The sequence below is a fragment of the Mustela nivalis genome (genome assembly GCF_964662115.1).
Source record: "Mustela nivalis genome assembly, chromosome: 1".
Classification (NCBI taxonomy): Eukaryota; Metazoa; Chordata; class Mammalia; order Carnivora; family Mustelidae; genus Mustela; species Mustela nivalis.
In genome coordinates this window covers 59,714,154-59,726,381 of record NC_139020.1, presented here as the reverse complement: position 1 = coordinate 59,726,381, position 12,228 = coordinate 59,714,154, and the positions used below count along the sequence as shown (strand labels likewise).

The 12,228-nt window shown below is 40.8% G+C and overlaps 1 protein-coding gene across 2 annotated transcripts in view; it reads left to right on the top strand.

The window, feature by feature from the left end:
* The first annotated feature begins 2 nt into the window (after nt 1-2).
* The window catches only part of CCDC191 (coiled-coil domain containing 191), an 89,584-nt gene continuing 77,358 nt past the window's right edge, over nt 3-12,228 (top strand). Inside the window, exons 1-3 of one of the 2 annotated variants that reach the window (XM_082740781.1) lie at nt 3-313; nt 2,665-2,703; nt 10,047-10,188. In XM_082740781.1, coding sequence (XP_082596907.1) covers nt 224-313; nt 2,665-2,703; nt 10,047-10,188 — 271 coding nt within the window. In that variant the 5' untranslated portion in view covers nt 3-223. The remainder of the gene's footprint in view (nt 314-2,664; nt 2,704-10,046; nt 10,189-12,228) is intronic. The other variant, XM_082740782.1, reaches the window with a different exon arrangement.

Below are 12,228 nucleotides of genomic sequence, written 5' to 3'. Positions count from 1 at the left end.
AAGCTCTAGTGACTGCGCTGCGGCGAGGCCGCTGCCGTTGCCATAGGTTACTGAGCAAACCCGTTCCGCCTGCGCAAAGCCTCCTGGGAGTAGTGGTTCGGCGGCGCCTCATATCTGCCTTCCTTGCGGCCGGAGGAACTACAACTCCCAGGACAACGCGGAAGCAGCCCGGCAACTGAGCGGTCGTTCCAGTTTTGCGGTGGTCCGGGCCTGAACCTGGAAAATGCTGCTGGCCCCCCAGGAAGGGTCCTCCTCAAGGAAGAGGACGGGGCAGAATCGCTGGAAACAGTTTACAAGGAAGCCGAGTCCCAAGGTGATCCATCCCAAACGGGAGCTCTGGGGGAGGAGGGGGGGCGGGGACCGGCCCCGAGGCCTGCCGGCTGGGCTGCGCTACCTCCCTCTTCCCCCAGGGGCATCCTTACTCGTCTTCCCCTTGCCTAGATGACCCTGGAGACAGCATTGCCCTGGCGAAGGGGGCCTATGAACTTTGGGGTCTGGATACCTTGCTACTTTGGTGGGCAGCATCGTGAAAGAACTAGTTCCATCTTAAACAGGAGAGGTCGGCTAGTGCCCATCCTGGTGAAGAGAATTCTTGAACTCCCTCGCCACGCATTCCCACCTCCACAATTTTAGGGACGTTCCTGCGCATTCCTTCCTTCCTTCCTTCCTTCCTTCCTTCCTTCCTTCCATCCTCCCTCCCTCCCTCCCTTTCCAATCTTTTTTTCCTTCCTTCTCTTCTTTCCAAATTTTGGATCGTTATTGGAGAGGGCAGATCTTCATGTTAAGTCCTCTACCTCATATTCCTCCCTTCTAATTTTTCTTAAAGTATCAAAACGAACTCAGGAATGCAAGTGGTTATTAGACATACCAGTACTTGATTCAATTGAATTTTTTTTTAATTCAACCAGCATTTCCTTTTTATATCTGTTACCTCCTCTGATGCCTTAGCATCCAAAGACATGGAAAACTGGTAACCCTATTTTAAACTTGAAACATACATAAATGCCATGTGCAAAGTCATAGTCACACGGTGTGCGCTTTCCACAGACTACCTTTTTAACAGCCACAAAAATAAATGCTTGAAATGTAAGTGAGAGTACCAAAATGGAGTGGCTTCTCAGCTTCCAGCTCCAGAGCAGTTTCACCAGCTGTTTTCACCCTGAAGTTACACGTTCTTTAAAAAAAAAAATTCTGTAGAGATGTGGCATTCTTAGGGCTCTAGACAATCGTGCTTGCAGTTTGTTCTAAATATATCTGCTAAATAATGTCCTGGACATATTCCACTTGGTGAATATCTTGCCCCAGATACCAGAGGGTTAGATAGGAACACTAGAGAGAGTTGGAAACAGAGTCTGCTCCTGTTGTAATGTGCTAGTTCCACAAGAGATTGGATCCCAAATAGGTCATGGGTATAGACTTGATGATGAAAGGTAAAATTTGGGACAGTTTCTTAAGACTCCAAAAGGAAGGATTTTGCTGCTAGTACTCCTTGTTACTGCCTAGAGAATGAAAAGGAAAAAAGCACAAGAGCTTCTTGAAGTTCAGTTGTGTTTTAATAGGATCAGCTCTTTCTCTGTTGCAGAGACAAAATTATTCAGCAGTACAGCTGCATTAATTAATTAAGGTACTTTGGAGGTGAAGTGTTATGTAAGTGAAAGAGTATTACACCTTTCCTTCCTCCATGTGACAGTATGCTAGTTTAGATATTCCCTTCTTTATTTAAAGACCCCCTGAATTATTAGCAAAGCACATACCTCTATTTGCTAAGTGACTGTTATAGGGAATTCTACGAGCTTCTGAGAGTTACAGAGAGTTAAGAAAGGAGGTGTCCTACTGGTCTGATTTCTAATTTTAGATTAATATCTGGCTGACCTGGGTAGAAATGATCTTTACTTCATTTTCTGCTTTATAAGACAGAAGAGTGATTATCCCCAATCACATCCTCCCACCGCTACCCCCACCCCTGGTCATATTGGAGCAAACAACAGTCCTGCTGTAGGTAAGATAGGAAAGCCCCTTGCTAGGGTTATTCTTGAAAAGAAGGACATGAGGAAGGGGGCATACCCTTCTCCAAGCAGATTTGCTTCCATGACTTTTGAATAATCTGGCTCATTAATCAGGGCTTATTTAGTTTTTTATAAGGAATATATCTAGCATTCCTCTATTTTGGCTCTTGGAGAGCTTTATTTTTTTTTTTAAAGATATTATTTATTAGAGAGTATGAGAGGAGGAGCAGAGGGAGAGAGACAAGCACACTGTGTGCTGAGCACAGAGCCTGACTCAGGACTCGATCCCAGGACCCTGAGATCATGACCCAAGGCAAAATGAAGAGTCCACTACTTTAACCGACTGAGTCACCCCGGTGTCCCCCTGGAGAGCTTAAGAAAAAAAAAAAAAGGATACATCTGGGCCATATTCCAGACCAATTAAATTAGAATCTCCAAGTGGGCTTAGGCAGGAGATAAAAACAGAAGAGTTCCCAAAGAAGGTTTCACGTTTCTTCTTCCAACCATCATTCTGTGTTCTTGCTGAACTTGCTGATGAAATGGCTTGGGGAAAGAAAAAGGACACATTCCCATATGCTTTAGTCAGAAAGATAGATTAAAATGGCAAAATTCATAAAGTTATTGCTGTGTATTAATATTCTCTATATGTTATCTACAGCCTGCCTTTGAGCCTGACAATGTGGAACACTGGATTAAGGTAAGGATGTTGCACAGTTAAGATAGAGAGTTAAGAGTCAGACATAATCTGATGGGAAGGAGTACTGATAGATCTCCATTTTGTGCATGTTTTGCTATTTTTATTCTCATGGGACTGTGTTGCTTTAGTTTTAGATTCCTTAGTTTTTCTTTATCATTCTGTTGCTTCTCCTGAAAATATGAATGACAAGAAAATGAGTATAAACATGCTTTTTTTTTTTTTTTAGTATAAACATGCTGTTTTTTTTTTTAAGATTTTATTTATTTATTTGAGAGAGAGCATTCACAAGCAGGGGGAGGGGCGGAGGGAGGAAGAGCTGTGGGGCTTGGTCTTGATTCTGGAACTCTGTGGTCATGATCTGAGCCAAAGGCAGACACTTAACCAATTGAGCTATCCAGGTGCCCCTAGACGTGCTTTTTCAAATGTTGTGAGGATCCTATGAAGAGGACTAAAGGAGCAGGGGAGAAGAAGCTGTAAGAGAGGATGTGGTGGCCTTCCTCGGATATTGGAAAGACTGTACTGTAGTTACATTGATCTATGGGACCAATGCATTAGGAAAGCCGTGCATGCATTGTAAGAGTTTTCTCATAACTGGAGGGAGCCAAAAATGGAGCAGGCATTCTCATAAAGAGATGTATTTTCTATAGTGGAAGTATTCAAGTGGATTCTAAATGGCCACTTAATGTTAGGACTAATGAAGAATATGTTTGAGTGTTCTGTGAGGGGAGGATTGAGTTAGGTTAACTTTCTGAGCTCTTTTCCAGGCTTGAGATAGGTGTTTTTGAGTCCAAGTACCATTTAAGTTGAAAGTACTATTAAACTACTTCCGGTGCATGCCTCAGAGTGCCAGTTTGGCATCTTGCCATACTCAGTTCATTTGTGCAGCATATGTTTCAAAATCATGCAGCATTTTCCTGGGAAAATACCATTCTGCCTGGTCGTATTTTGAAGAGCTATTACTTATCTAAATTGACAGGCATTATAAGTTCCAGATGGAACCTAAGCCACATGTAATCCCTATTAACTATTTATTTATCCAGCCAGTATTTATTAAGTCCTTCTAAATACTAGGCCATTCTGTTGAACACTGAAGATAAAACCATGCTTGGGGCAGGTATAATCCCTGCCTTCCCTGAGTTTATAGTCCAGTGGAGTTAAACAACTTACTTAAAACTCTTGGGAGAATTAAGGATGTAATAGAAACATGTGGTGAGTTACACTAATATAGATGGCGCAGAGAAGGCTTCCTGGTTCCTGCAGAAGGTCTGACTTAGAAGACCAGTAAAACAGATCTGCTGTTATGGAGGCCAGCCTCTGGGAAGCCCACTCCCAGCCTCCTACAAAGCCTAGTTTCCATGTCTGTGCTGAGTGTCCCAGTGCCAGGCCCCCGCAGGGCTCAGCTGCACATTTAGTTACTGTCCCCTCCAGAAGGGAAGATTTAAGTGAAAGAGAAGGATAAAATTCTGCTCTGACTTTATGCAGTTGTCAGACAGCTTGACCGGTTAGATTTTTAGCATTCCTCTAAAATTTCTGTGGTAGCTCTGTCTCCATTATGCCCTCAAATCTCTCATCTCAAAAAAAAAAAAAAAAAAAAAAAAGTAAGTCCTTACTTGACCCTCCCTGCAGTCCATTCTGATTATGGTACATCATTTTCTTATCCAGTGTCTTTGAGTGTATAGTCTAGACTCCTTCCCTTGCATTTTTATTATCCTCTGGTGTCTACAGTAATTTTCCTCCTCCTGTTTCTGTTTCTCACCACTCCTCAGAAGCAGTTGTCATAAATGACTTCCTGATCAAATCCACTATTCTCTTCTTCATCCTCAAACTTTGTAAGGTTCCTTTGATACAGTTGTCACTTTTTTAAATTATAGAAATCTCCTCCATTATCTTTCTATGACCCTGTTTTCTCATGCTTCTCTTACTACTTTTCTGTTCACTCCTGTCTTCTTTAATGATTTTGTTCCCTAATGTAACCCAGCTCTGGGGGTATCCTGAACAGTTAGGACTTCTGGACCTAAGACTTCCAAATCCCCTTGAGTGTACCACCCTCTCAAAGTCAGCTTAGACCTTGTTCCATGGAAAAAGGAAGAGAATATGGAAAGGGTATGGAGCATGGTGAAGGTCGAGAAAGGGCTTTCTTTGAACAGAAGAGATCACTGGGGCAGCCCTGGGGACTTGGCTGAATCAAGTAACCAAAATCTTATGTGGTACCAAAAATTGGTAGAGCAGATTGATCCAGGCTTGAGAGTTTTCACTGCAGAAGCAAAGATGCAAGAGATCTGAGGCTTATGTAAGAGAGTAGCTGAATATCCAGGCAGAGTAGGAAGGAGGGGGCCCTTTAAAGGGCCCTTTAAAGGAGGAGGAGACCTAATTTGATGAAGGTTGTGGTTAGGTACAACACCAATGTAGCAGAGGAAGGGAAGCAAAAGAGGTAGATGGGCAGGAGGCTGATGTTGGGGAGGGGTTATCAGCTTTGGGGTTGAACAATGGAAGATTCTATGTCATGTGGTTCAGGACCACGTCAGTGGGTTGTGGAAGTACGATTGCGGGAAAGGCCATTAGAATACAGGAGTCAAGCAAACTTTGAGGCTGAAATGTTGGTAAGTCTTCCGGAGGGACGCTGAAGTCGCTTAGAATCAGGCAGACCTTGAGTAGAACTTTGCGTTCTGGGGCAGCTCACCGAAAATGCAGCAATTCACTATAACTTACAATTTATCCTCATCCTGATTTGATTGACTGACTCGTCTCTTTACTCCTGTGGATTCTGTTACGTTGATAATTAAGCTTTTTAAACATTTTCATTGATTCTCTATTCTTAACTTTCAGGGATTCTGTATGCTACCTGATAAAACTTTAAATTCTAGATGGGCATTTAAGGCCCTCTGTCAATCTAGCTGTAATATAAATCAACCTGCAACATCACCTTTGCTGATACTCTATGTGACTTTTGTCAGGCCAATCTCCTTCCCCTTCTGTCTTCCGTTTAGTTTGACTCACACTGATCCTCCAAGAATGGGATACTATTCCTTTCTGGGAGGGCCATTCTAGATCTTTCCCTTAAAATTCAGCTTGAGGTGCCCCTCTCAGTGAACAACTTCCCCTGACCCACCTCAACCACCTAATCCCATCTTCTAATACTTTTTCCCTGGGAATTGTATTGGCATTCATACACAACAGAGACTGCATTCAGCATTTGCTTGTATACAGAGTGATTTTTTAAAAAATTGGACACTCTGAAAAATATATTACTCCCCAAACTATTATTTATAAACATGCAGTTTACACTTGAAGGCATATTGAGAAAGTTGTGCTTGTACCTCCCAGCCTTGAGGAAATGAAAGAGTGCATTATAGTTGCTGTTCCTGCTGTTGAGTGGACATTGGGATTGATGTGTGTCATGGGATGTAAGGAGCTCTTACTGAGTATTTATAAGATCATGGGAGTAACTTAAGATAGTTTCTTTATAAATTATATATTTACATGTAACACAGTTACTGAGTAAGAAACATTTGATTAGAAACTCTTCTAATCACTCTGTGTTCCTTTAGAGTGATTCTTGAGTTGTGTCTTGCACACGTGGCACACGACGCAATAAATAGTAGATAGTAGGTGAGTGGTAGTTAGATAAAGGTGAACTCTTTGATAGTCACTTTTAGTTTTGCTTTCCCCTCAATGTCCACTAAGGTAGTGAGAACAGGGCTAGCCTTCAGTCCTTCAATCAACTTGCTTAAATAGTAAGCTGTTAAATTGATACTTTGTGTTATTGAAATATAATTTAAGATAGACCTCTTCTGTCTCTCACATATTTATTTTGAATGAAGTGGTAAGGATGTAATATTTTAAACAAGGAAATACAGAGACTATCTCTTATTTTATGTTTATTTTTATTTTTTTTATTTTACAGACAGAGATTACAAGTAGGCAGAGAGGCAGGCAGAGAGAGGGGGAAGCAGGCTCCCCGCTGAGCAGAGAGCCCCATGTGGGGCTTGATCCCAGGACCCTGAGATCATGACCCGAGCTGAAGGCAGAGGCCTCAACCCATTGAACCACCCAGGCGTCCCCAGAGACTATTTCTAATCCCCAATATCATCTAGTTGGGTTTTTTTTTTTTTTACCAAAATTTTCATTTTAAGTGATATTCCAAACACTTGCTTTGTGAGAGCCAAGCAAACAACCCTTCCTTGTAAGTACCAGCCCATGTCCTTCTTTATTACCAAAATCAGTCTGCCCCTGTGTCCAAGCTGTCTTTACCTCCTTTGTTAAGAATCTATACCAATTCCAATTCAGGTGAGATGATCTCTCTTACAGAGTTCTTTCTTTCATTCATAGCCTAAGGAACAAAATCTACAATCCTGTTTTTGCTGTTCATTTTTTGTTTGTGAATGTTAGTTTAAAAACTGAAAGTTGATCTTTTTTTTCCCTAGTGGTTCTTTGTTTATAATGTAGGCTGAAGCAATAAAAAGTAGAAGGGAGATACATTACACCATTGTTATTGGACATAAAACTGCAGAGGGAGAGGTCAACTCTCAGTACAAACTAGTAATAAATCACAATAATTTACCTTTAGAAACCATTTCTTTATTTTTAGCTGTGACACTGCTTTTACAATATGCAAAAGCCCAAAAAGAACTACCCAAGATGTGTTGTCACATTCTTTCTACGTTGAATTTGGCAACATTTTATATTAGATTTATTCAGATTATACTAACATTTTAAAATGTTATATACATTTAAAATGTTATATACACTTAAAATGTTATATACATACATGATATATATGAAATTCATCTTGCTGTCTTAGAATTTTAAAACGTTAAAGGAAAGGACTATGTGCCAAGCATATTGTGACCATCCAATAAGTGCCATATCAACCATCATAAATTTGGGCACATCAGAGGCCAAGAAATAATGTGGGAGACAGATCTCTCCAGAGTGACTCATAAAGAATGAATGATACTTTCTTTATTCTAACCCTGATTAGATCATGTTTTCTTCTGATTCATATCTTTTCCTGTGTGTTCTGTTTTCTACATCTTTTTCAAATTACCCTTAGCTTTTCAACTTTATTCCTCTGTTTCTAATTCAAACTTAATACATGAAACCCTTGAGAATTTAAAAGGTAAACTCCCTGGCAAGTTTTGCCAGAGGTTCTACCAGTCTTTCCATGAAGGGCAGGAGGAAAAATCTTTTTCAAAATAGGCAGGAATATAAACTATGGGTAAGTACAGCTTTTTAAAATACATTTTAGGGGCACATGAGTGGTTCAGTTGGTTGAGTGTCCAACTCTTGACTTTGGCTCAGGTTGTGATCTCAGGATTGAAGCTGGTGTCAGGGTCGCCACTCAGCGGGGAGTCTGCTTGTCTCCCTCACTCTCTGCCTCTCCCCCTGCGTGTGCACGCATGCTCACTCACTTGCTCACTCGCTCTCAAATAAATAAATCTTTAAAAAAATAAATTTTACATGTATTCTTTTTTTTTTTTTAAGGTTTTATTTATTTACTTGACAGAGAGACATCACAAGTAGGCAGAGAGGCAGGCAGAGAGAGAGAGGAGGAGGAAGCAGGCTCCTCGCTGAGCAGAGAGCCCAATGCGGGACTCGATCCCAGGACCCTGAGATCATGACCCGAGCCGAAGGCAGCAGCTTAACCCACTGAGCCAACCAGGCGCCCACATGTATTCATTGTTTTAACAGATATTTATGGGACACCTGTTATATGCCAAGCACTCTTATAGGTACTGGGGGTTTTACACATGAAGAGGACAAACATGCCTGCTTACATTCTACTAAGGGGAGACAATATAGGGTAAAATATGTTATGAGGTCAGAAGTGCTATAGAGAAAGAACAGAGAAGGGGAATAGAGAGAGCTGTGAGGAGGGTGGTTACAATTTCATGTAGGATAGTTCGAGAAAGCCTTACTATGAAGGTGACATTTGGGTAAAGACATGAGGTGGCAAGAGGGAAAGCAGTGCAGCAGAGGGGAAGTAAGAACAAAGGCCATGAGGTGTGACCATGCTTGGCACATTTGAGAAGGCATGCGCAAGGTCGGTGTGGCTGAAGTCAAGTGAGCAACAGGATGTAGCAAAGGAGAAGGTTGGAGAGTTTACAAAGGGCTTCATGGTGCAGGACCTTGAAGCACATAGTAAGGACCTTGATTTTTATTCTGAGTGAAATAGGGAAACATGAAAGGATTTTGACCAGAGTTATGTACGGCTTCCATTTCAAAGGGACCATCTGAGCTGTGGTGGGAGATGATCACAGAAAACCTGTCAGGAGGAAATTGTAGTGCTTTGAACCAGGTGATAGCAGAAGAGATGATAAGAAGGGGTCAGGTCCTGGATATATTTTGAAAATAGAGTCAACAGATTTCCTGACAGATTGGTTTTGGGGTAAGAGGGAGAGAATAGATTCAAGGACTCCCAAGGTTTTCATCCTGAGAACTGAAAAAATGGCATTGTCACCTAGGTTGGAAGCCTGGGAATACAGCAGATGTGGAGGAGACCAAGTTTGTGGGGAGGGAGAAAGTCGGGGATTTAATTGCAAAAGAAATTCTTTTATATTATGCAGGTAAATCAAAGTGCCAACAGTTTGCCCACCTCCACCAATCCCATTAATTGGGCCATGTTTTTACTGTTGCTTCAAACCATTCTGGATGGCTATAATCCCAATTTCATTGAGCCTATAGTTTGTTTAATGTATGATGGGAGGTTCATTCCAGGGGTAGGATTTTGAGGAAGTGTAGCTGCTCTGCCTCTGCTTTATATTCATATGCAGATCCTAGTAGCATTGGGAGCTAATAATACTGTATTTTTTATTTAAAATAAAATATCCAGGTGTCAGGATCCCATCACTAATGCTCTAAACAAAAGTAATCTAAAGTTTAAATAATAACTTTTGTTCAAAAATAAACATTGTGGGGGCACCTGGGTGGCTCAGTGGGTTAAAGCCTCTGCCTTCGGCCCAGGTCATGATCCCAGGGTCCTGGGATCGAGCCCCGCATCAGGCTCTCTGCTCAGCGGGGAGCCTGCTTCCTCCTCTCTCCCTGCCTGCCTCTCTGCCTACTTGTGATCTCTGTCTGTCAAATAAATAAATAAAATCTTAAAAATAAATAAATAAATAAACATTGTGAATACATGTTAAAATTTGGGAAACTATTGCAATTAATTTCATGTTTAAAAAATGAAATTATTTGGGGTGTTTAAGCCTCCAGGATTCCTTTAAAAATGGAACAGTGGAAGTTATCTTAGTTGGTGGTAGAAAATCAGTTTCTTGAGTAGGAAAGAAATCCATTAGCCCTAACAAGGTTGTCGTCATCTAAATGAGTTTTTTTCTATGATATGAAAGAAGGTGGAGAAAGCCTCCGAATTTGCAGTTTCAAAAGCATTTTCTGCTACAAATTCCAATTTGTCCAGAAGGCTTTGGAGCGAAATCAGAGATTTGGAAACATCTGAGCAAATAGAGGATCATGATGAAGTCTATGCAGAAGGTAAGAAAATACATTTTTGCTGCAGTATTAACAGTTCTTTAGAATACAGCTTGCTAAAGCATAACCTATGATGCATTTTAGAGTACAGGATGGAGACTTTTCTTTCTCTTTCTCAAGTTTTGTGTCTTCCTACCTCGATCTATCCTGGAGTGAACTCCAACATTATAAGTAAGGCTATATTTAAGGCCCATTTTGTCTCCCAAAATGGAACCACATCCAGAGGCAGTTTGATACAACATAGCTGCCTGGTGGGTGTTATAGGTATCCCTCTTGCAGCATGATCACTTGATCTAGTCTTAGGAGATCATTTGACCATTAGTTTGTAAATCCACTTCATTCTTTATGAAGAGAGTCTAAACTTCTCTAACCTTCCTACCTCCCCAAAACATTTACTCTTCTGTAATTTAGTATTTAGTTTCCGATACTCTGGGGAACCCCAGCATTTAGGGATGAAGAGATCAGGGGAACCAGCAAAGACTGGAAAGGAAAGGCCACAGAGGTAGGAGGAAAGTCAGAGCGGCCATGTCCTGGAAGCCAGCTTCCATTTAGATTACTGTCTCTTTTTATTCCATTAATTTATTCTATTAAATGGCTCTATTTATTCATAGCATGTCTTCATTCAAAAAATATATAAAATTATTTATAAGTATATATATAATAACAACTTACATTTATAATAAAATCTATTATATACAAATATATATATAATTATGCCTGTGCCAAGTACTATTTTAGGCACTGGAGGAACAGGGTTTGAACAAAAGAGGCAAAGCCCTTGCTTTCATGGGATGCAAATTCTACTGTAAGAACAAAGGAAACTTAAAATTATTAGGTAGTAATAAATCATTCAGGTTTGGACCTGAGTAATAAGAAGGAGCCAGCTAACCCGTAATGGAGGAAGGGCATCCCAGACAGAGGAAAAGGTAGCATCGAGAGTTAAAGTACAGACAAGCTTGGTGTCCTTCAGGAACTGAAGGAAAACCAGTGTGGCTGGAACTTCCCAATGGAGATGAGCTTGCAGGAGTGAGCAAAATACCTGTTAACATGGCCGATAAGCCTGGTAAGAGAATTTAGATTTTATTCTGAGTATGATGGGGCATCATTCAAGGGTTTTAAGCAGATCAATATTTTAAATATACAAAAGTGAATTATAGGGGAGAAAAGGAGGGAAGAGTGAGTTCAGTGAGAGGCTGGTATAGGGTCTGGGTAAGCAATAAAGGCCCTTGGTCTTGGGTGGTTGCTAGAACTGGAGATGGGAAAAGGAGATTGGTTCTGAAATTGGCAAGGCTACACTTTGCACACTGTCTCCCAACCCACTGGTGGGAATACATAATATACTTTAGCCTCTTAGAGTTTCTGAGAAGTCATGCTGTCTAAAAAATGTTTAGTTACCCCAATTCCCAAGCTTCCTATACTTTGAAACTCTTTTTATCCTGAAATCCATATTCCTATCCTGAGGAATTAGTCCTACACATTGGAAAGTGCTAGTATATGAAGAGAACATGGTTTTCAAAGGCTAATATCCTTTTTTCTCCTCTCATCAATCATCTATTAATATTCAATAAGAAGCAATGTTCTGAGGAACATAGTTTGAGAAACTCTGCTTTAATGTAGCCTTAGAGCCTCTGATCCAAAAGGAGATGTTCCTGCAGTTGAACCCTCCAAGGGAGGGCAGTTCCCGTTCTTTGTTCTTTTGCGGGACTGCATAGCAAACTCCTATTTACTAATGAATGGCATTTAGTAAATCTGACTTATTCACATATAAATTATTATACATCTAAATGTCTGAATTATTGTACACAGGGTTACTCAGTAAATATCTGTTCCCTTGGGCCGCCTGGATGGCTCAGTTGGTTAAGCAACTAACTGCCTTTGGCTCAGGTCATGATCCTGAGGTCCCAGGATCAAGTCCCACATCGGGCTTCTAGCTCCACAAGGAGTCTGCTTCTCCCTCTGATCTTCTCCCCTCTCTTTCTCTCTCTCTTTCTCTCAAATAAATAAATAAATAAATAAAATCTTTAAAAAAAAATTTCTGTTCCC